At 35.5% G+C, this 25,556-nt stretch overlaps 1 protein-coding gene across 1 annotated transcript; it reads right to left on the reverse strand.

Moving 5' to 3' along the window:
• Window positions 1-20,869: 20,869 nt before the first annotated feature.
• On the reverse strand, window positions 20,870-24,957 carry LOC133798179 (DEAD-box ATP-dependent RNA helicase 18-like). Its single transcript, XM_062236388.1, has 11 exons — window positions 24,601-24,957; window positions 24,269-24,505; window positions 23,639-23,899; window positions 23,465-23,544; window positions 23,273-23,378; window positions 23,060-23,173; window positions 22,821-22,919; window positions 22,605-22,694; window positions 22,335-22,441; window positions 22,082-22,225; window positions 20,870-21,666 (listed from the first exon to the last, which is right to left on the reverse strand). The coding sequence occupies exons 1-11, from the start codon at window positions 24,868-24,870 to the stop codon at window positions 21,396-21,398; spliced, it is 1,779 nt and encodes a 592-aa protein (XP_062092372.1). The 5' UTR covers window positions 24,871-24,957; the 3' UTR covers window positions 20,870-21,395.
• Window positions 24,958-25,556: the final 599 nt, after the last annotated feature.

Here is a 25,556-nt window from a genome sequence, read left to right on the forward strand (position 1 = left end):
TTGGGAATTTTACACTTTGAGTTTGTGAGCTAATGGTTAATGGTGACTGAGTAACTTGAGTGACCATTAGTAACCATTAAGAGTAACAGAATGTAGATAAGGAAGATGGTAGATTTGTAAGAAAGGTGAATGGCAAAAGTGCCCTTGAGGTTTAGTTAGGAAAGAATTTTGAGAGAGGGGTAAAATGGTCTTCTGGCAAAGGTTAGATAGCTTCAGCAGAGGGAAAGGATGAATCACATTTTACACTTAGTCATATTTGGTTTATGCTGGAATTTGAAAGAGAAAACTAGAAGGAAAGGGAAACCAGAAGGAAGCTGAAATTTGGAACCTAGGAGGAGAATTAAGAAGCTTGAGGCAACTAAAGTCAAGTATAGGCTAAGATTGTTCAGAGGTAAGAGTTTATCCTCTGTTTTTGTTTAAGTTTAAGCTTGATTTTCAGAGAGTAAGTGTGGAAATTTAAAGATAGTATGGCTGGTTTTGCATGGAAACTCAGTTTGGTAATCAAGGGGAGACTGGCTTTAAGCTGGGATTGGAGAGAGTTCAAGCTTCATTCTTGATTGAGGTAAGAATTTTTAACATCTTTGAATTTTCGTATATGATGTGGTTTAAGAATTTGGAAGCCTGGTTTACATTTTTCAAGCTCTGGTTTAAGTTTTAAAAGCTATGGTTTAAGTTTCTGAAATCTGAAACCAAAGTATTGATTTTGGGTGTGATTGTGTGTTTGAGCTTGTTGTTGGTGTTTATAGGTTGTGAAATGGTTCATTTGGGGTTTTAAATTGGTTTTGGGGTTTAGGTATGTGTTTGGGATGAATTGGAGGTGTTTTGGCTCGGGAAAAACCCAGAAATTTGGGTTCGCGAAGGGGCGTCGCGACGCAAGGCTGCATTAGGAGTTGGGGAACTTTCTGGGCACCGCGGCCCTTGAAGGGTAGTGCCGCGGTGCTAGGCTATTTTCTGGGCAGTGGAATTTTGCAATTTTGGGCATTTGCCCCGAGGGCTCAGGGGATGTTTCCATTGCGTTGTTTGGGGAAATTGGAGGTCCCGGGAGTGTGGGATTGGTCCCGGGAAGCAATTTTTGGATTGGTTAGTATTAAAGGGTGTTTTATATGTGTTGTGACTAGGTTCTCGGAGAGGCTCGGGATAGAGGATCGTGCTCATGACTTTGGTGCATTGTGAAGCTCGAGATACATGTAAGAAACTGTAGCAACCATAGAGCAGGGCATGGGCCCATAGTGTTCTTGTAGGGCACGGCCCTAGATTGTATTATTGTTAGGGTGTAGCCTTGATTGAATTACTATATGCTTGAATGCTATTTGAGTATGCTATATGTGGTTATAGTAGAATGAACGGCAAAGGAACCAGGAACGGCAAGGAGCCGAGAACGGCGAAGGGCCGAGAACGGCGAAGGCCGAGAACGGTGAAGGCTGAGAACAGTAGTGGGGCCAGGAATAACACTTAGCACATGGAGTGCTTATTGTTAGGGTGAGACCCCAATGGATACATGGGATATCCTTATGGTGAGGACCGAGACCCCAGGCTTTGGTAATGCTTCTGGGACGGCATGGCCGTGCTTGTTTAGTCTGATGGACTATCTGTTTATCTATGGATTATCTGATGTGTTAATTACATGATATGCATATGTTATGTGTTGTGTGAGTTTTCTTTCTGGGCTTTGGCTCACAGGTGCTCTGTGTTAAAGGTAAGGACAAGGAAAAAGTCAACCAGCCATGAGTATGGAGAGCGTGGGGGCGACACGTACATGTTTGGCCTGCCTGACTGCTTTGGTTGGGGGCATTTTGAGAAATGGATGTATTAGACTATGTTTTTGATAGTTAGTCATCTGTAAACCTATTTTGAGTTGTAAATATTTTATAAACCTTATTTTGGGATCCCAAATGTTAGACTCTTGGAATTTTCAATGAAATATAGTACTTTCAAAGATTACAGCCTTGACTTTTTGTTTAATCACACTTTTGTTATAAAAATCTCGTTTAGCGAGTTAATTGCACATTTTAAACTTACTTAGTAACGGCTCTAAGGTAGTAGGGCGTTACAATCACTTTCCTGGTCGAGTCACATATCGGGGTAGTAGCACTTTAAAAGATATTAAGAGTAGGTTTGTGCAGCTTGGGCTGATAGAAAGGGCTAAGGAAACCCCTTTCAAGCAATTTTTTTTTTTGGCTTCGGAGTTAAATTGCTCAGGATTTTTGGTGCATCGACTGCTTTTGAGGAAATTTCGAGTAATGTAGAAGATGAGGTGCATTTCTTTCTGGGGTTGAAGTCTTGTAGATTCAGCATGGGAGAGTTTTCCTTGGTGACGGGGTTGAATTTCAGTCACAACCCATCACCAAAATAGTTGGAGTGTAATTTCAGCGACGACTTGATAAAAGAGTATTTCAATGATGCTGAGAAAGTACAACTCTCACAGGTAAACAATGCTTTCAAGACTTGTACTGTTGTGGAAGATGTGTACAAACTTGGTCTTTGTTTGTTGGTTGAGGGGGTTCTGAATGCCATAGAAGGCAAGTTGCATATATGGCGAGATATTATGAAGATGATCGAGGACGTAGACTACTTCTTTAGCTATCCATGGAGGAAGTACTCTTATGGGAGGCTTTTACAGTCTTATAAGAAGAATATGCTGAAGCAAAAGGAAAACTATGAGAACAAGAAGGATGCCAAGGTGCAGCAAGAGTCCAAGTACAGTATGTCTGGTTATGCCCCAGCCTTATAGTATTGAGCATAAGAGGCTATTCAGCAGCTTGCGACGGAGTTTGTTGTGAGCTCGGGAAACATGGTCCCGAGGATGCTTAGTTGGTCGCATCAGAAGAACAAGGATTTCACCAAGTCTGTCCTTTCACTGATGTTATCGAAGAAGAATGTAAGTTATATTTGATTGAAATTAAACAATTATTTTGATGTATATGCTTATCTTTTATGATTATTTGAGTTAACCAAATGTTTTATGTTGTTTGCAGTTGATTGTCCTTCCGATGTTGAAGCCTCGACTAGCTGAAAATGACTTTTATTTATCGTTGACAGAGGGAGACTTTCCCCTTTATCCCGGGCTTGGCCAAGATCCCGGGAAGGCTGATGAGGAGGAGGATGTGAATTTTGAGAAAGTCGTCGAGATAGTTTCTCAGGTAGCCGAGGCAGCGAAGATATTTGTGTTAGGAAACATTATACAAGATCTTTATTTATTTTCATGTAGATCTAATATTAAACAAATTAATATGAGATAACCTAGAACATGTTTCTAAAAATGAATTCAAAGAAAAACAATGATAAGAATATTTACAGTATACGCAGCAGAATGAAGGAGTCATTCATTCAGTTTCTCTGACTCTTGCATCCTTTATGTCGCAAAGTATTATCAAGAAACTGAACTGTTCTTCTAATTTCTTCACAGTCTTCAAATGTATCCTTAGAATCACCTAGACTAGTGTGGGCAATTCTCAACATGAGATAGATACAGAGAGAAGAAGCGAAAATAACTAAGAGGCTTAGAAAATGACTTGTGTTTAGAGAGAATCTAAAACTATCAGAAAACCAGTGATTAAACTTATCTATCGTCTATGATGACTTCTCTCTAAGCACTCATTTTATAGACTCAATTAGGTTATTTAATTTAATTGAAAAATCAATAAAATAATAGCCAATTTGAAGCCCTAGGTCAAAATTATCATGGGTTTTAGGCCCGTGAAATTTCTCATTTGATTATAAGCTCATTGGACTTAAAATCAAGGTCTATATTATTTTCTATTGATTTAATTAATTAAATAATTATTTAAATCCTTTATCAAATTAATTATTTATAATTTGAACCTTGATTTAAACTTATTTATTAATTTAGATACCAATTTATCTTAATTAATAAATCTGCCCTAATTTCTCTTTTCTTCTCTATATTACATAACTCTGTGAAACTATCCAAATTTGACCTGGTCAATTTTGATAATTGATAATTAAATAAATTAATTGAGACTATTAGATTATTTTATCCAAGGTACAATGGGGACCATGGGCCTATGAAATCAAGCTCCAATAAGTTATCATAAATCTAACAAATAAATTTACTAACTTATTAATTCCTCGTGACTCCACTATAGACTCGGAATTGCACTCTCGAATTCATAGAACACTCTATAACAAATATAGATACGCTATTAATTATCCATCGTTACAACCATAATTTTCACTCAATCCTCTATAGACAGTCTACAATGAGATGAGACTAAAATACTGTTTTACCCCTTATTCTATTTTATCCTTATAACACTTAGTTCCCTGTAAATGATATTTCAGTAAACTAATTTAATTACTGAAATGAGATCTCTATCATTTAACACCTTGAACTAAACTAAAAGGAAACCATCGTTTCACTTCTTCATCAGAAGCTATAGATGTTCATATCTATGATTAACACTTTCACTCAATTATACTACCGAGTTCCCAAGATGTAAGTATGGGCTAGTCCGTAGGGTAAGCTGGTAATGAACAAGTCAAAGAACTCAAATAATACAATTAGTTAGAATACTAACCACTCGGAATTGAGATTGAATTGACCTATGGTCAACTATATGATATGACTAGAATAGATAATAATGGTATGTTTACTTATCTTATCAACTGTCAATGTCGATCCTGTCTGATGTAACAAATACATCCGATCTTATCTACTTTGCTAATGTTCTGGAAAGAACATAACACTGTAATGTGTAAGTAGGTCATATCGTAGATTGGAAAGTCAGTGTAAATCATGTGCACCGACTAATCTTAGGACTAACTTATTTTGAACATATAATCATATTTATATTCCACTGTGATTACATCACTATAAATAAGATTAGCTATATGCTTGGGATTTAATAAAAGTTTATATTAAACAAATAATCATGAAAATAAAACATGTGAGCAAAGTGATTGGCCAAGTCAAAAAATGATTTATATTCTTTTATTGATAACAAAATGAGATTACAAAGAATTTGAGTTTTAATTAGGGCATAAAACCACAACAAACTCCTACTTGAACTAATTGAAACTAATGCCTTAATTCTACTTATCCCATTGCATGTTTGAAAGACAACAGATCATCATCACTAGTGTCACCAACAACCATATTGGTTTCACCATCAAACCATAGCGAACTGGGTTCCTAGAAACCCTCCCACTACAACGAGGCTCTGTGATTGTTTGCTTAGGAACAGTGGTACTTTCTTCATTTAAATCGACTTGCGTCGGTTGGACATGAAGAGTGGGAATTTCATCATCAACTTGCATTGATGACGATGGAACATTGGTTGGAGTCAATTCTTTAACCATCTCCTCTAAAACTACTTTGCTAGGAGGTTTGAAGTTTTGGACATAGTCATTTTCCAGAAAAGTAGCATTCGTAGAAGTAAACACTTTCTTTTCTGAATGACTATAGAAAAGTCCACCCCGAGTACCTTTAGGATAGCCAACAAACATGCAAACTTCAGTTCACAGTTCTAGCTTTCCCTCATTTTTCCCTAGGACATGAGCGGGACACCCCCAGATTCTATAATGGTGTAAACTAGGTTCACGACCATTCTAGCGTTCTAAAGATGTTTTGGGGATTGATTTAGACGGCACGACATTGAGAGTGTCATTCGCGGTTTCAATTGCATGTCCCCAGAACGAAGTTGGTAGATTTGAGTAACTAAGCATGCATCTAACCATTTCCACTAAAGTTATGTTCTGGCGTTCCGCTACACCATTTTGTTGTGGAGTGCCTGGGGCAGTAAGTTGTGATAAAATCCCAAGTTCAGTTAAATGATCTTGGAATTATATATCCAAATATTCTCCACCCCTATCAGAACGCAAGATCTTTAACGTTTTACCTAATTGGTTCTGAGCCATTACTAGGAATTCCTGAAACTTTGAAAATGTTTCTGATTTCCTATGCATTAGGTAAAGACATGAGTATCTAGAGTAATCGTCAATGAAAGTTACGAAATACTCAAAACCACCCCTGGCTTGTAAATTCAAAGGTCCATAAACATCTTAATGCACAAGACCAAGTGGTTCTTTGGCCCTATCACCCTTTGCAGAGAAAGGACGCTTGGTCAGTTTGCCTTCTAGACAAGATTCACAGACAGGTAATTCACCTAAGGTGAGTTCCCTCAAAGGTCCATCCTTTGTAAGTCTTTGAATCCTATCATAGCCAATGTGACCAGTCTCAAGTGCCATAATTACATCATATTATCGTTATTGGTCTTTTGACGTTTATTGGTCCTAGGTTTAGCTACTTTGAATAAATCATTATTAAGAGCGAGGGGTTCGTTAGGTCACAGAATATAATGCTCATTTTCCAAACATGCAATACACAATTGTGATCCATTGAAAGAAATAGATATATTAGAACTTGTGAAAGTCATAACAAATTGTTCTAATTGCAACATAGAAACTGAAATTAAATTTCTACTAAAATCTGGAATAAAAAAGACATCTTTCAAAATTAATTATTTATTTCCGAACTTCATATGAGCTCTTCCTCTATCTTGGACCGCAACGAACGCTCCGTTCCCAACTCTAAGCTTTAAGCCGCCTTTGTCCACTTCCTCCCACGATTCAAGAAGCTGTAAAGAGTTACAAACATGGTTAGTATATCCAGAATCAATAATCCACACAGAGTTATCATTCTCTAAAACACATGTTTCCAAGATAAATGAACTATAATCATTACCTATGTTTTTAGCTGCTAGAAACTTGGGGCAATCCTGTTTCCAATGCCTCTTCTCTTTGCAGTGAAAACATTTTCCTTTACCTTTCTTGTTTTTCTTGTTCTTCCCCTTAGGCGTCTGTGCACATGGTTGTGCACTCGTCTTTGCAGCCTTTGCAGGCTTGGGGTTGTTATTTTGTCCACATTTCATCTTGTTTCCAGCTTTCGAAGACGAAACTTGGTTAGCTTCAGCCTTAGCTGGATCAGCAACAGTAGTAGTAGTTGTCTTCTTTTCTCCTCCCTTACTTGGTCCACCCATGATAGACTCAAAATTCTGAAGCTCGTTCATGAGCTGCGTCAGACCATAGTTGAGTTTATTCAACACATAGTTGGTTGTGAATGGTAGGAAAGCTGGAGAGAGACTGTTGAGGATTAAGCCAACTTGAGTTTCCTCATCTATTATGGCTCCATGCAGTTCAGCTTCCTGAAAGTAGCTTGTCATCTTGATCAGGTGATCACGAACATGTTGAGAAGGTGCCATCCGAGCATTGGCATATTTCTTGGCGGCCTCAAAATGAGTCTGCGCTGACTTGGCACCAAATATGTCTTGGAGTTGATCCATGATTTCGCAGGCTGTCTCGACATTCTCCATATTTGTCTTGAGAGTGTCGACCATACTAGTCAACATGTAGTATCGCGCCTTGTTGTTAGCCGCCTGCCAACGCTCATACTTGTCCCTTGCATACTTGGTAGCTCCTTCAGCTGGAACTTCAGGAGATTCCTCAGTCACGACGAACTTGGAGTTGTCACCAATCAACACAATGTTGATGTTTTGCTTCCATTTAAGAAAGTTTTCTCCAGTGAGTTTCTCCATCGAAAGTTGAGAAAGGATGGGAGTAGATACAACCATAATTATACTACAAATTACCAATAAAATAGAAATCAATCACATTTGCTCAATAAAACTTTTATTTACACAAATTTCAAGAAATAGCACAGCATATACCAAAATATGTAAGATATGAGAAAAAATACCAAAAATAATCATATCTCTATTTCTTTAGGTTTTTAACTAATCTATGATATTCTTGTCCCGGTTGGCGAGAGTCAAAAAATACCACTAGTTAAATAGAGTTGTAAACTCATTTAATAATGGACACCACTATTAATAACCTACTATTCGATCAAAATAAGAAAACAAAATCTCTTATTTTATGAGCTAGACCCACGGTTTCGATAATCATAGATTTAGTCCTAGTAGTCACCGTAGGGGTGAATCTAGTAGAATTTGACCTATAATTATCTATCTTTTGAAATCTAACCTTGTCAAAATAACTAATGAACACCTTCCGTAGGGGGACGACTCAAAGCGTCTCGAGGCCCCATTAAGATATTGACTATGTTAAACCAACGGTGGAGATCGAATAAAAATCTTAAAATAAGCTCATTATTAAATTAAAAAATATATTTTTATTATTTATTTTTAGAAAATTAATGACTATGGTTTTCCAAAAAAAAATTTAAACAAATTATAATTTTTAAAACCAAAGTCCTATAATTTCCTATTAATTCTAAAGTGTCACATTGAAACAAATCCAATTAATTTAGAATTAATTTGTTGCTAATTAATATTTAGGTTTAACTAATATAATGAGCTATATAATTAAGTCCAACTCAGGTAAATGAGCCTTAACAATTGGGCTTGTATGGAGGAGGACTGGGTCCAGTATGTCGTTCCCACTACAAAGGCTCCCTATCTTCCATACAAGGTCTAAAATACAGGAATTCAAACCTTCGTTTTATTAATTGTTATTAATTGATTAGGCCCACTATAGTCATGCAAAACAAATGGGCATTCACAAGTGGAATCAGCCACAAGAGAGGAATTTAAACTTTACATTTTCTAATGGGTCCAAATAAAACCTATCATTTTATGAATATTTTATTTGGCAAAATCCATATATCTAACAAACATATAGGTCACTATATGCATCTAAGCCTAATTGCAAAAATACCACATATAGTGTAAACAGACATGTTATAATTGGGTGGGCTTAATCATGTTACTATATGAGCAATTCTATGAATTTATGCAAAAATGACACCATTTATTTTATTTGCAAAAATACCACAATTAATTATCTAGAATTTATCAAAAAAAATTCAAATTAATTAAATTTTTACAAAAATAAGCCAATTTAAATGAAATTTATCAACAATTAACAATAGTTAATTTAAATTTCATTTATCAACAATCAACTTGGTTTAGGTTCATTTGAAAAAATATATATTAATTAATTTAAATATGATTTATCAACAATTAAACAAAGTTAATTTAAATCCAATTTATTAAAAAAATATTTTATTAATTGGCTGAAAAAAATTGATATTTTTCAAAATTTAACCAATTTTTAAATTTTAAAATCAATATCATAATTGTTTTTCAAAAATATATTGTGTTGTTACAACTATAGCTAATATTTTAACCATTAAAAAAATAAAATATTAATAGTTATAACAATTCTAAAATATCTCAAAACAGTTAATCGAATTCAAATATCCATAAAAATATCTAACTAACAATATTCAAATTTTAAATAATTTAAATATTAAAAACTATAGAATAAAAAGATATTTATATTTTCAGATAAATAATTAATAAAAATATCAAGAATTTAAAAGAAAATATCTTAAATATATGATATCTTAATTCTAATATTTTAATATATTAAAAGAATTTAAATTAAGTTGTTAGTCTATTTTTAAATTTGAATTTGAATATTTGTAGAAAATATCTAATTATTTAAATCTCAACTAAAAAAATATCTTATTTTAAAAAACAATTTTATATTCAATTTTTTTTTTTGATATTTTTGGTTTTTGATTATAAATAATTTATTTTCACAATTTTTTTTAAAAAAATTGGATGAACACATAGGCAGCCACGAAAAAAAAATTTGTGCAATGTTTCAAACAAAAACAATTTTATAATTAATTTTTAACATGTTTTACACAAAATAAATCATATATAAAAATTAATGGTATAGAAAACACAACAAAATAACCTAAAAATTGCTAATAATCACATAAAATCAATATGCTTCATAAAAACATGAAAACCATCCAATTATTCAAACATATCAAATAATCCAATTTTAAACATGTTCATTCATGAAAATAAATATTACCAAAAGCTCTAAGGCCAGTTGTAAGGAAACTTTATACATAATCTTTATTTATTTTCATGTAGATCTAATAATAAACAAATTAATATGAGATAACATAGAACATGTTTCTAAAATTGAATTCAAAGAAAAACAATGATAAGAATACTTACAGTATACGCAGCGGAATGAAAGAGTCATTCCTTCAGTTTCTCTAACTCTTGTGTCCTTTCTGTCGCAGAGTATTATCAAGAAACTGAACTGTTCTTCTAATTTCTTCACAGTCTTCAAATGTATCATTAGAATCACCTAAACTAGTGTGTGCAATTCTCAACACATGAGATAGATACAGAGAGAAGAAGAGAAAATAACTAAGAGGCTTAGAAAATGACTTGTGTTTAGAGAGAATCTACAACTATCAGAAAACCAGTGATTAAACTTATCTGTCGTCTATGGTGACTTCTCTCTAAGCACTCCTTTTATAGACTCAATTAGGCCATTTATTTTAATTCAAAAACCAATAAAATAATAGCCAATTTGAAGCCCTAGCTCGAAATTATCATAGGCTTTAGGCCCGTGAAATTTCCCATTTGATTATAAGCCCATTGGACTTAAAATCAAGGCCTATATTATTTTCTATTGATTTAATTAATTAAATAATTATTTAAATCCTTTATCAAATTAATTATTTATAATTTGAACCTTGTTTTAAACTTATTTATTAATTTAGATACCAATTTATCTTAATTAATAAATCTGCCATAATTTCTCTTTTCTTCTCTAAATTACATAACTCTGTGAAACTATCCAAAATTGACTTGGTCAACTTTGATAATTAATTTTTTTTTTTTAAAAGAAAACTTTATTCAAAAACCAACCAAGATACAAAACAAAGCAGGAAGCATCAGCTTCTAACCAGCCAAACTGCAGCCTGCAACAGCAGCAGCTGCACACAAAAACACAACTACCATCCCTCTACAACATTGAGCATATACTTGTCCCTTTTGCTAAGATGATGAGGACTCAGACCCAAAACTCTTCATTTAACAATCTTCCTAATTTTCAAGCTAATACTACTAGCTGTACGACAAATAGATTCAAATATACACTTGTTCCGATTTTTCCAAACAAAATACAAAGTTGCAGATAAAACAACATTAATAATTTGGTTCTTCAGATCTTTGACAGCTGTCAAACACCATTGCTGAAACTCCATGAATGTCTTCGGCCACTGAAACACACCCAGTCAGCTACTAACTTCCCCAAATAATTTCCTGGAGAAGATACATTCCAGGAATAGATGGCTGTGAGATTCATTTACTGAGGCACAAACAGGGCAGAGAGCAGAATGGATTGGCATTAAACAACTCAACTGATCTCTGGTGAGTAGATGGCTGTTAAAATCTGCCAATATATAAATCTGTGCTTGGGAATTAGAAGTTTATTCCACATAGTTCCAGCATACATAACTTTCTGAGCAGTAACAAGAGAAGAGTAAAAAAGTCTGACTTGAAAATTATCTCCTGTTGATCCCAAAAGAGGGTGTTTTAATAATTAAACTCGCAAGTGCACGAATTGTTTTGGAATATAATGTTAATGTAAGTACGAGGTCGAACCCATGGGAGTTGACTAACATCAAAAGAAACTATTTCAAACAAAGCAAGAATACTCTAACCTAGTTCCAAATATTTGATGAGATTTTGTTTTAGAAAAATAAAAGACAAGTAATAAAAAGATTAATGATTAAATAGAAAAATGGTTTTCAAATGAGATATGTAAAATAAGATTATTAAGATATTAGAATCCACAAAATGCAAGTTCAATAGTATTTATAAGTATATTGATTCCCAAGTTTAGATATAGTTGAAATAAATCACACTATACTTTTTTCAAAATACATTTTCTATTCAAGCACAAGTTACTTTAAACATGTATGATTTTTCTTCACTTATATAAGATATAATTTCTAAGCATTAGTTGTGTTGCAACCTAATGAAACTACAAAGAATCAAAGAGATTATGTTTAGGCAAAATATGATACTTATGTTCTAAGAATTAGATGTGAACAATTTAATGAAAAACATTTAATCAAAGAATATCATATTTTTGCATAATGAAGAGCTAAGTGTAATATGCTTTAACAATCAATAATAGATGAAAAATGCATATCTTTGGTAGAAAAATCCATAAACAATATTGTACAAATGGGAAATCAACATACAACAAAAAATACTATCTAGTTACATTTTGCTTCATCATCATCTTAATAACCTTTGAAAAAGATTAGTAGCTCATAACTAGATTGAAATAAAAATTACAAAATAACATACTTGACATGCTCTTCAAAAGATGAAAATGGTAGAGAGAAAATAGTGAAAAATATGAAGTGTAGAAGAGGTTGAAAAGATGAAGAAGAAGAGCTCCCCAAATGGTCTTACAAGACTCTATTTATAGGCAAAATATGGAGATTAAATTAATTAAATTAAAATAAATAAATTGATTAATTTAATTGTGTTGGGAAGTGGTAGGATAAATAGAGTAAGTATAAGAGTATTGGAAAGATGAAATGTTTGGTTGGGTAAAAGATTAGTGAAAAGCTAGGGTAAAAAATAAATTAGGAATGTTTATTTAGGTAAGAAAAATAGGGAAGAGTGAATTGATATTTGGGTGAAAAGAAAAAATATTGGGAAGAAAAATGTGACTTTTTGCTCTTTTTGGTGGTTGTTTGGTGCTGAAGGAGTGCTGGGTGGTGGACTGCTTTGTGGTGCAGCTGGACATTCATCAGGCGGTTGGGCTTGTGGGAAGGCTGGCAGCTAGAAGGTAAGAATGGGCCTGGGCAAATTGGGAGCTGCTTTGTTGATGAAGAGCCAGGCGGCTGGAGCAATTTGTCCTTGGCGCATGGTCACTTGCTGGAGAGACATGGAGGAGCTAGCTGGATTGAATGGGCATTGATGCTGGAGTCTTGTGGCATGAATTAGAGTGGCAGGTTGAAGAAGCATGGCTGGAGGATTTCACACGGCTAGGAGTATATGCTGAGGGATGTGTTGGGCCTGGGCAGGTGCGAATGGGCTTGATGCATGGCATTTTTAACAATGCCATTTTCTTCTTCCTTTCTTTTCTTAAAAATACCACAATTCCTTTATTTTTCTTTCTTTTCAAGAGCAAAAATGTCATAAATTTCCCTACAAAATAAATATAAGATAAATCATAATAAAATATTTTCAACTATAAAATAAATCAATTTAATTATTTGAAAATATTAATTATAACTTAATTTATATTTAACATTTAAGCTCAATAATACCACATTTTTTCCCTCAAATTAAACAACAATAATTCAAATAATTAAACTACAATATATTACAACAAAATAACTATAAAAACACACAAAAATATATAAAATTAAAATAAAACTAATAAGTTCAAAATTACTTAAAAACTCAATAAATCAATTAAAAACTCAAGAATTAAGCAATAATTAGCACATAAAAAGTGATAAATCAACTCTATTTTGTAGAGTTATCACCTCCCTTTTCAGCTTGCTTCAAAGTAGCAACATCAGTAACATGACTTAGCCTCAGCAGCTTTTTAAAATACCAGCTCATATCTTGCTTAATAGGCACATTCCAAATAGATTGCTCCTTAAGATAGATAGAGTTAATCCATCTAACCCAAAGGCAGTCCTGTTTGTTAGAGATCGCCCATAAAAATTTCGCCATCAAAGCCATGTTCCATTTCTTACCTTCGCGAAAACCAATTCCACCCAGCTGTTTAGGGAGACAAACTTTCTCCCAAGAGGGTATATGAAGTTTACTCCTGTTCCCGTTAGCACCCCAGAGGAAGTCACGACAGCTTTTGTCTATGGCAGCTGTAATTTTAAAAGGCAGAATGAATATGCTCATCCAGAAGTTTCTAATACCAAGCAAAACCGAGTGAATGAGTTGAGCACGACCAGCAAAAGACAGATTCCTGCTCGCCCAACAATTGAGATTTTTGTTCAGCTTGTCCAAGATCACCCCACAATCTGAAGCTTTCCATTTAGTAGGACGAAGATGAACCCCCAAGTATTTCAAAGGAAAAGATCCTTCTTCCATTTTCATCAATTCAAGATTCTTAACATTATTGTCTTCTTTAACTCCTCCAAAGAATAACTTTGATAATTCTAATTGATAATTAAATCAATTAATTAAGACTATCTAGATGATTTTATCCAAGGTACAATGGAGACCATGAGCCTATGAAATCAAGCTCCAATAAGTTATCATAAATCTAACAAATAAATTTACTAACTTATTAATTCCTCATGACTCCACTATAGACTCGGAATTGTACTCTCGAATTCATAGAACGCTCTATAAAAAATATAGATACACTATTAATTATCCATCGTTACAACCATAATTTTCACTTAATCCTCTATAGACGGTCTACAATGAGATGGGACAAGAATACCGTTTTACCCCTCATTGTATTTTATCCTTAAAACACTTAGTTCCTTGTAAATGATATTTCAGTAAACTAATTTAATTACTGAAATGAGATATCTATCATTTAACACCTTGAACCAAACTAAAAGGAAACCATCGTTTCACTTCTTCATCAGAAGCTATAGATGTTCATATCTATAACTAACACTCCCACTCAATTATACTACTGAGTTCCCAAGATGTAAGTATGGGCTAGTCCGTAGGGTAAGCTGGTAACGAACAAATCAAAGAACTCAAATAATACAATTAGTTAGAATACTAACCACTCAGAATTGAGATTGAATTGACCTATGCTCAACTATATGATATGAGTAGAATAGATAATAACGGTATGTTTACTTATCTTATCAACTATCAATATCAGTCTTGTCCGATGTAACAAATACATCTGATCTTATCTACTTTGATGATGTTCTGGAAAGAACATAACACTGTAATGTGTAAGTAGATCATATTGTAGATTGGCAAGTCAGTGTAAATCCTGTGCACTAACTAATCTTAGGACTAACTTATTTTGAACATATAATCATATTTATATTCCACTGTGAAAATATCACTATAAATAAGTTTAGCTATATGCTTGGGATTTAATAGAAGTTTATATTAAACAAATAATCATGAAAATAAAACATGTGAGCAAAGTGATTGACCAAGTCAAAAAATGATTTATATTCTCTTATTGATAACAAAATGAGATTACAAAGAATTTGAGTTTTAATTAGGGCATAAAACCCCAACAATTTGATGATGTTGTCCTGGAGGAGGAGGAGGTTGCAGGTCCCACCCCTCCTGTTGCCCTAGATACAAGCCCAACCTTAGCCTCAGCTTCAGCCCCAGCACCAGCCCCAGCCTCAGCCCATGTGCTAGCCGAGTTGATCGAGCATTTGGACAGAGTCGAGGGTCAACAGGAGACCCTCCTGAAGAAACAGTCACTGATCCTAGACGCAGTCAGTCAGATCCTGATGTTTATTAAGGAGAGACCGATGGGCTCCAAGGAAGATTCAAAATCAGAGTCACTGGATATTCCTCTGGACTATGTTGATGATCCAACCACGCCTCCCACCATCATTGTGACACTTGATCTTGCGACTTCGGGAGTCGTTATTGTCAACCCTAAGGAAGTTGCTGGGGTTCAGTTTTAGAGGACCAGACGCCAAAGACGCAAGCCAGATTTGTTTGAGGACTACACTGATCCCATGAGGAAGAGACCTCGCACTGATGCAGCTGCACCAGAAGAGGAGGCTACACAGGTGTTGGACCCCCTCAAGAGGCCATATCGCAAACAGTATAGGACAGTGTCCAAGTGGATACTTGGAGACATCCCCAACAAGACCCCAAGAGATGTAAAGACTGGGAATCACAGTCCAGCGTGGTTTCTGATGTGGAAGACACCCCGGGCGTGGCTCAATGATATTGTAAGCCATTTATACCTAATGTTAAGAAATTCTATTTTGTTTTCAATTTTACAAGCTCTATTTTTATTGTCTCGATGGGAGCTCGATATGAGCATGATGGAAGGGATAATGTTTGAGCTTAGCTTGATGGGAGCTCAATGTGGGGGGGGGGGGGGGGGGGGATATAGGATCGATAGGACCTCGATGTGGGGTGTATTGGATCGATAGGGCTCTATGGGAGCTCGATAGAAGCTCGATTGGAAGGGTATTGACTACGTGTTGTTTACTGTTTGAGGTTAGCTCGATTGGAGATCGATAAGAGCTCGATGAGGGGTATAGGGGCTCGATAGTAGCTCGATATGGCTCGATAGTTAAATGCTTTAACTATTGTTTACTGTTTGAGATTATCTCAATATGAGCTTGATATGGACTCGATTAGCTCGATGTTGAGTTCGGCATAGGCTCGATAGGGCTCGATTATAACTTGATTTATTCATTTATGCACTATTTTCTCCCACTTATGTTGTTCTTTGCTAACTTTTTATACCGTACTCTCTTTGTAGCATATTGATGTGACACAACACATGCTTCGTATTTGTCGCAAGTATTTTCCCATGACATATCGCCAGAATGCTGTTGTGATGAACATTTATTTCTCACAAGTGATACCTGCCTGATATGATTAGTACAAAAAAATTACCGACAAAACAATGTACACGTGGGATTCTGACGTTATGTCCATGTTGACTGGCTTCGAGCAACAATTTCTGGCATCTTTGGGAGGAGTTGAGGATGTATATTGGTGCCAGCAGTATGAATAGCAACATTAGTTTGCCATTGAGGCTTCTATTTCTAGTTGGACTCTCACTGTTTATGATTCAGACATCTCGGTGATTAGTGACGTAAAGATGGAGGAAATTATGAATCCATTGTCCTTGTTGTTTCCTTCTTTATTGATGTAGAGTAAAATGTTCATTGATAGCTTGATGTTGAAGATTCTTGCAGCAGGAAAGAGGCTGCATCAGTTCACATGGCGTCGCAAATAGAAACACAAGCTCACTTAGTCAAAGAGAAGGTAACAAACATCATCTTCATACTATATTTGTTTCTAAGTAAAATTATAGTATTGTACACTTAATGTTTATATATTTTTTATAGTGGAGATTGTGGTGTGTATGTTGTCAAGCATATTGAGCATCTCATGGCCGACCTTCCATTGGAAACCATTTGCGATGAAAATCTAGAGGTGTTCAGGAACAAGTGGACGACAGACTTGTGGTATCAAATTTTTTTACCTTGATGATTGTATATATACAGGGTCTTTACATGTGCAGTTGTTTTTTTTTTGGGTTCGGTTGTTCACATTTTTTTGTAACTTTCATATGGCTGTTATCGAGCTATATCGAACTATTATCGAACAATATCGAACTAATATCGAGCTTTAATCAAGCACATATCATTTTCATATCCATTTACTAGCTGTTATCGAACTAATATCGAGCTATATCAACAATTATCGAACTAGTATCGAACTAAGATCTGAAGTCAGTTTAGAAGCTAAGTTAACAACCATTTTATCAAGTTCATATCGAGTTAACGTCGAGTTCATGTTGAGCTACAATCGAGCTCATTGATTTTACATAGAGCTTAACATAAATTTTAAGAAAAATAAAAGAAAAAAGAAGGGAAAAACAAGCTAAGTTATTAATACAAGAAGTCTAAATGGGAAAAAAAAGTTTATAGCCTAGCTTTGCATGTAGCCCTGTTTTGGCCAAGACCACCACACATACTACACTTGCACTCTTTGCGAATGATTTCACCATTCTATGGAGTACGGTTTGTCTTCCTTCTTCCCATCTGTTTCTTCTTCGTTCGACCAACTGGTTGTTTCTCAACAGGAACCCCAACTTGCATTTTCTCTATGTTCTCGGGAACTTCCCAATTGTCCTCATTGCTAGTTGGGTAAATTGTTTCTTTGTAAGACTCCATCCACATCTCAGTAGTGTAATATGGGGAACACAGTAAGTAAAAGTTGAAACCGCGCAAGATGGTTGCAGCCACACCATGAACACAAGGGTAGTCCATTATTTGAAATATGCCACAAGAGCATGATTTGGTCATCAAATTCACCTCACCATCACCTTCTGGGTCTACTACATGAAATTTGAACTGTTCAAGAGGGTGGACTTTTAGGTACCTTGCATCATCTGCAATTCCTGAGACTTCTTTCTCATATATTGTTGCTAATTTGGATGTGCACTTCTCTACCTCCTCACGACGCGCAACAAACCATGACTGAATTGTGAAACGAATGAATTCCACAAAAGTAGTGACTGGGAAGGTTCTTGCGTCTCTGGTTTTGTTGTTGAAGCTTTCAGCGTAGTTGCTTGTCATTACATTGTATCGATTCCCAAGAAAGTAAGAACGAGTCCACTTATTGAAGCCAATACCCTTGAGATATTGAGCTATGGCAGGATCCATTTGCTTTATATTGTTGAAGAACTTGTGAAATTTTGACTTCTGAAATGCATATGTCGCATTCCATATCTCCTTGTGACAGTGATCACTCTTGAACTTAGCGATTACATTCATACTTATGTGATGGTAGCATGAACCGTGGTAGGCATCAGGGAAGACCAACTCAAGAGCATGAATAATGCTAGCATGACTTCTTTCAATTTCATCATGAAATACTTCCAAGAATTATGATTCTCACTGTCCTCAATCGCGAACGCAATTGGATAGTTGTGGTTATTCGCATCCAATGCAACAGAATACAGCATGTGGCCACCATACCTTGACTTCAAGAAAGTGTCGTCTACACATATAACAGGACGACATGATGTAAATCCCCTTCTACAAACTCCAAGTGAGAAGAAACAATAAAGAAAGCGACCGTCCTCTGTGACAAAATTAGTTATTGTACCTAGATTCTTTTGCTGCAGCATGTACAAATAAAAATGTAGCTTGGAGTATGATTCTTCAGGTGTCCCCCTGACATAACCGAGTGCCTTCTCTCTACATCTCCAAGCCTTCATATAACTCATATCGATCCCAAAATTATTCTTCATATCCTCCTTTATGTTGTTTTCCAGGTAGCTAGTGTTATCATTAACATATTTGTTCTTGATAAGGTCCCCAGTAACCCAAGGTGTTGCTTGACGGTGGTCTTTCTGTCGTAATTCTAGTGAACAAGTATGTACACTATTATAAACAGTGATTTCAAACATCTCCGATCGCGCTACTTTTTTCCCCCTTATTCTCCAACCACAATCAGGATCCTTGCAGGTGATACACAACACATTAGTACCAGACTTCTTAACCATAAACTCAAAATTATTCTTCATTGCGAAGAGAGCTAGTTTGGTTTTCAAATCCATCTTGTTCTCAAAAGTCTTCCCAAGGTGTAGTTCTCCCAACGGTACACTGGATGAGGGTGTTTCCGATCGACTAGAAGCCATGATATCTTCTTTTGTAAACATGGGAGCACTCCATCTTCTGTGATCTTCCGTTGAACATATTGGAATTTTCCCTGTATTTTTATATTCTGTTCCACCAAGACGACTAGAGTCGGTGCCAGGTGTTCGACGTCCTTGACTTGGTGGGTTCGCCCGTGCAATAGGACGTACTGGTTGTTCTTGTACTCGTTCGACTTACAAATCATTAGACATGTCAATCGACACTTCTGCACTATAATATGCCTTTGAATTGTATCGTGAGTCCTCATTATGTTCAACTACTGGATTTTCATTCACATAGAGGTCGAATTCATACTGGTTGTCCCTCGGGTCACCAATAGGACCTCCTAAAGTAATGGTTGCTCCCTCAGGTCTGGGAGTGGAATATGGATCTGCAATGACAATCTTCTTAACAGGAGTGACACACAAGGCTAACCTTTCTTTAGATGTTACTCCTAAGAATGCACGGACACCAAGATCTCCTTCAACATGAACGAGTGTAAATGGTTGGTCGCCGCATGTGTAAGGAACCTCCAATTTCAACCCATACATTTGTTTATCAACTATAAGTTCCTTGTGCAATATGTCAAGAAGTTGCAAGTACGTTACAGTATCCTCCATCGATATCACCATGCATTGAGGGTCCTTGAAAATCCACTTATTCCCTTGTAATCCATTGTAGGATACAAAAACGTAGACAATAGAACCTGTGTTTGAAAAAAAAACATAGAAATTGTTAAAAAAAACTGTCAATTTTTCACAAAGTCATGAAAAAGAGAATATTATCGAACTTTATCGAGTTTTAATCAAACTCTATCGAGAGCTTATCGAGTTTTTATCGAGCTAATAGTTCTTAAACTGAACATAAACCTAACCAGAACCTTCATCGAACCCCTATCGAGCACATATCGAGAAAACAATTACACCAAATATTCTAGGGTCCAATCGAACCCTTATCGAGTTGTCATTGAGCACAATAGAGCAACAAAGCCTAAAACTATCGAGTTATATCGAGTAGATTCGAGCTAATAAAATAACCTTCTTCTACATACCATCGAGCCCCTATCGAACCGTTATCGAGTTCCTATCGAGCAAAAAAGTTGCAAAAAACCCAGATCGCGAAATTTCTCTAAAAAACTCAAAAAACACACCAATAGGCTCAGATCTGTTCAAAATAGTAAAAAAAAATATGTAAACAAACAATACCCAATGCATAAAATGAACAATCTTCTTACCCATGATTTTTTTTCTTAAAATACCCTCAAAATAGATGTTGCATTTGATATTGGCGACGTCACAGAGACAATGGAGATGGCTAACAACAATTTCAGCAAAAAAATAATACAAATCTGTAGATTTTAGGGAGAATTTCGTTAGAATGAGAGAGAGGGATAGAGAGAGAAGAGAAGGTTTTACGATTCTTGATATAATAAGAGAAGTATTTTGAGTATGAGAGGAATGCTTGACATCAAATTGAAAATATTAGTAGTGCTAAGATATTTTTTAGTTATATTAAGCACTGTTAAGTATGAATAGTAAAATTTTCCTTTACAAATGATTACTAGTTCCTAGTATGATCATTTCCAAAAGATCTAGTATGTTTAACCACAATACAAAACCAATATGTACTAGTTATATGCCCTTTTTATGCAAGTCTTCTCACGAGTCGAGCCCAAACACAATGAAATTTCAGCTAACAAATTTAACGTTCCATTTAGTATGAAGTTTTCCAATACTCACCAAATAGTAAAACTTTAAACATGTGTTATTTTTTCCACTGGGAACCACTATATCAGAATACAATCCACTAATGCCTCTTCTTTTCTAGTAGTCAAACTAAGCAAGGTACAATTCATCAAAATCAAAGGACAACAACGAATTAAATAGGAAAGGGAAAAAATCAATTACAAAGCCAAATTAGAAGGGCAAAATCAAAAGCCTATGCATGAGCAAAGGGGAAAACTCTGTTGGTTAGTTATAGCTTGTTAGTCTTCAAAACTCTGCAGTCAAATAATTCCTTATCCAAGGTTTAATATTTTCCCCCAGAACTTCATATTAGCTTGCTCATCTCATAAACTTCAAAGTAATTCTTTAGATCCGGTAAATTTTGCAAAAAGTTACTCCTTAATCCACTGGTTAAGATTTCATTGCATCTTTGGAACTCTTTGGCGGGCTCTGAATGTGTTTGCAAAATCACATCTGTATCATGAATTTCAAAGCAAGTCTTCAATACCTGATAATTTTGCAAACTCACTTTCGTCAATAGTCCCCTTTTTCAGCTTCTTCAGGAGGCGGTAATCTCGTGTCAACTCATCTTCGTCTTCAACTGTCTGTACAGCACGTCTCTGCTTAGCTGTTTTCTTCCTCATTGCACTAGGTTCAGCATTTGAGTTTTTGCTGGGTTTTCGAGGTTTTTGTTCATACAACTGCTTTTCTTTCTTAGCTTGCAAATTTTTCTTTCTTTGCTTCTCCCGAGATTTATCCCTGAATTATCATTTTTGTCTCCTGTCAGCATCAGCTTATTTTGGAAGACGAAAAAATTCACTACTAAGAGCAGTTGTACCAAAGGCAGTTAAGGAAAATAAATTGCAATTACGTCAAAATATATTAGGTTTGACGATTATGACACAAAAGACATGGTTCGCTTTCCCATTCTAAAACTTGTGGATTAAATTTTCCATTTTGACACTTTTGAGTCAGAAGTTGAAGTTTAGTTATGGAATGAAGCTGTTTCATAACTATACAGCTTGAAAACTAAATTATCATTTAAGAGCATGCAAAACAAAACCATCAGGATTTAGAGAGGGAAAAAAAAAAGAGGACATCCAGCAACTAATGTCACGAGCATATTGAAGCATCTTATAACCTATTCAGTCGCGAAAAGAGCAAATGATCTTACTTGAACTTGATGTCCTCCCAATTGATATCTTCAGCAGGAGTGAACCCCTCAATGGAAAGTGAAAACCTCTTCACCTCAGGCATTGAAGGAAGCTTCAATAGACCAAATCCCATGGCCAACTTCCCAATTTCAAGTTCTTTCCACCTGCATTAAAAAATAATAATAATAATAAATAAATAAATCTTAATTGAGAGGGAGGGAGGAGAGAGAGTGAGAGAGAGAGAGAGAGAGAGGAGGAGGAGAAGCTAAGCACCTGAAAATGTATGAGCAACTATGATTTTTATATCCACATACAAAAGAAACAAATGCTCTAACTCCTTTTTCCATGACATCACGGTCCTTTGTTGCTGCAGTTCGTATCTAAACAAATTTATTTAGCAAAAATATCAGGAAAGAACAAATTACAAGCACTGGATATTGATATATATATATATAAAAATTCTAAAACAATTCATAATTTGAGAAATGCAACTGCGAGACTATATAATAAAGAAAAAGTTACTTAAGAATGATTTGAGCTGACCTGAGGAATAATATCAGAAGCACCTTCAGAAAATTCTCTTTCTTGAAGAGGAATCCTTCTCAGACGTAGGAATTCTACATAAGCTTCCTCCTGGAATGAAAGAAAACAACCACCTTAACCATCATCATTAAAATGACACCCCTAACCCAAAAAAAAAACTAAATTTTACTCAAAAGAATGAATAATTTCAAATGGATATAGGTGCAAGGAACATGCCTTTGGCAATAAGAAAACAACTGAATTTCCTTCTCTGCCCATACGAGCTGTTCGTCCAACTCTATGTACAAAGACATTGGGATCTTGAGGGGGATCATACTGCAAAAGCAGAAAGTAAAAAATAAATGCATAGATAGAAGATACTCTGGAAACGAAATTAATAATCTAGATGACTTGTATACTCAACTTAGAAGACAACATGGACCAACATAACTTACAGTGTGCCCCTATGAAATTACCTGAATCACAAAATCAACACCAGGAATGTCCAGCCCACGTGCTGCAACATCAGTGCATAGAAGAACACCACTCGAAAGGGATCTAAAATGATCCAAGGCTTTCTCCCTTGCAACCTATTGGACACAAAATTTATGACGAGGAAGAGTAAATAATTACAAGATGATGAATGTGGAATTTACTTTGATCAAGTATTCTGAACTCCAAAACTTTACCTGCTTCATATCCCCACATAGAGAGATAAGATTGAAACCCTTGAGAGGGGCAAGACGCGGAAGAACAAGGCCCCAGTATTGAACACAAGCACAAGTCATGAAGTATCTACAAAAGGGGTGTCGGTTAGCATGCTAGAGTAATTCATTCCCAGACAACATGTGAATACGCTTGAACACTTCCATAAAACTCACACTATAATCTTTTGACTCTTGTTCTTAACAAGGAGATCCACAAGCTGTGATGATTTTTTGTCTGCTTCACACTCCAAGTACTGCAGGTAAAAAAAAAGAAGCATAAGGGTGCTGTAATATACCATTTTCATTCACCAACTTCACTCCAAGTTTTCAAAACATGATCCACCATACCTCAAGGTGAAGGCTGGAAGGCGTTCTCGAAGATGCAGCTTGTTCTGATAATATTGTACCATTTACCGACTTTGTTTCAGCCCGTACTTCAACTCTCACAGGATTTCTCATCCCTGCCTTGGCAAGCTCTTCAACGGCCTCAGTTTGAGTTGCAGAAAAGAGGCCAGTTCTACGAAGCTTGGGTAAGCGAGATATAATTGCATTTATCTGCGTTTGGAATCCCAGATCCAATAGCCTATCTGCTTCATCTAGAATTAAAACCTGTGAAAAGCAAAAACTACCATTGCTTATTTCATACTATTGCAGCATACTACAACACAATGCCATCAACAAAATAAACCCAACATTCTCTTCAGAAAATAAAATTTAAATTTAAATGACATAGTTAGACATTCAACCAAATCTACAAACCAAATTCACTAATAACAAGTTCTCCTAATAATTAATTACCAACAAAGCGAACAACATTCAATTAAAAAAAAAAAAACTGAACTTGACCATAAACCACTGTTTTGCATAGCGCCTTAACAAATTTAGATTTCAATCTAGATGTTGAACTGAATAAAAAAAGATAAATAAGAATAATAATAATAGCACAATCCTTTGGTTCTAGAGAAACCAAATATATACCTCAAAGCTCTTATAGTCCAAAATTTCCATTCTTTCCATAATATCGTTAAGCCTTCCAGGAGTGCCAATCAACAAGTTAGCTCCTTCCTCGTCTATCATTGCCATGTCTGCTTTCACATCGGTTCCCCCGACTAAGAGGATGGACTTGAAATTCGGAAGCGTCGCAATGAATGGTTGCGCAACTTTAAATATTTGAGACGCTAGCTCTCTTGTAGGAGAAATAATTACTCCCATTACCTGCATAATCCAAACCAACAAGAGTGTGTTCTTCTTTTTCATTTTTCTCGGCATCCAAACAGAGTTTAAGAGAGGAATAGCGAATTCAGGCGAACCTGGTGAGGTTTTGGAGGGGTTGAAACGCGACGGATGATCTCGACGAGTGGAACTACGAAAGCTAGAGTTTTTCCTGAGCCGGTGGCAGCGTCCACAGCTACGTCTTTGAATTTGCATAGTAGAGGGATTGTGGCGGCTTGAACTGGAGTGCAGAACTCGAACCCGGTTTGCGATAAGGCTTCGAGAACGGACTTAGAAAGCTCCGGCTTGAGGTCAGAAAAGCGTGTCTCGGTCAGCGCCCGGTTGAGGTTCAGGGGATCGGCGTCCATGGCAACCCTTCACTGCTCTCTTTTTGGCGGTACGCTCGGTAAGGGAGTTAGTTTTAGGGTTTTATTTGTATTTAAAATAATAGGTTTTAGCGTTGTTTTAAAAAGTATGTTTTTGGTTTTTGACAGGATTGATTTGAGGGACCATTTTTCATTGTTTCATAAAACATTGAATCCAAAATTATATTTTTTAGATTATAAGGGCTATCATGCAATTTAAACAAAAACACAGAAATTTAAATTACTATAAGCTACACAAAATAATTATTTTTCTTTGTGATAACATGAGCAAAAAACCCTGTTATTTGCCAATCATACAGAAGGGTCAAATTAGAACTTCTTCTAAGTTATTATTTATCAAAAGTGTTTGGCTACGCCAATAAGTAATGTTATAAGAACTAGAAGTACACACGGGTCGTGTTTTCGGGTTTTGGGTTTAGAAAAATGATACCGAAACCGATCCGAAATTTTTGGGTTTTATTCAGGTTCGGGTTTGATTCAGGTTAGGCTGGGCCATTTGTGTTTTGGGCTGAAAAGCCAAATTTTGCAAAAATACAATTTTTTTACACTTTTTTTCAAGAATACCATTTTTTTTTTCAGATTTTGGATTGGACTGGGCCAATTGGGTTTTGGGCCAAAAAGCCAAATTTTGCAAAAATACCATTTTTTTTACACTTTTTTTAAAAAAT

Source organism: Humulus lupulus, chromosome 8 (genome assembly GCF_963169125.1).
Source record: "Humulus lupulus chromosome 8, drHumLupu1.1, whole genome shotgun sequence".
NCBI classification, from domain to species: Eukaryota; Viridiplantae; Streptophyta; class Magnoliopsida; order Rosales; family Cannabaceae; genus Humulus; species Humulus lupulus.

Excerpts from the sequence above, each read along its gene's own strand:
- LOC133798179 (XM_062236388.1), bottom strand. The coding sequence starts at position 24,870 with ATGGACGCCGATCCCCTGAACCTCAACCGGGCGCTGACCGAGACACGC. Across the intron at positions 23,900-24,268 it reads TGGACTATAAGAGCTTTGAG|GTTTTAATTCTAGATGAAGC; the intron begins GTATATATTTGG and ends TGCTTTTCACAG. Across the intron at positions 22,442-22,604 it reads CTTCTGATATTATTCCTCAG|ATACGAACTGCAGCAACAAA; the intron begins GTCAGCTCAAAT and ends AAATTTGTTTAG.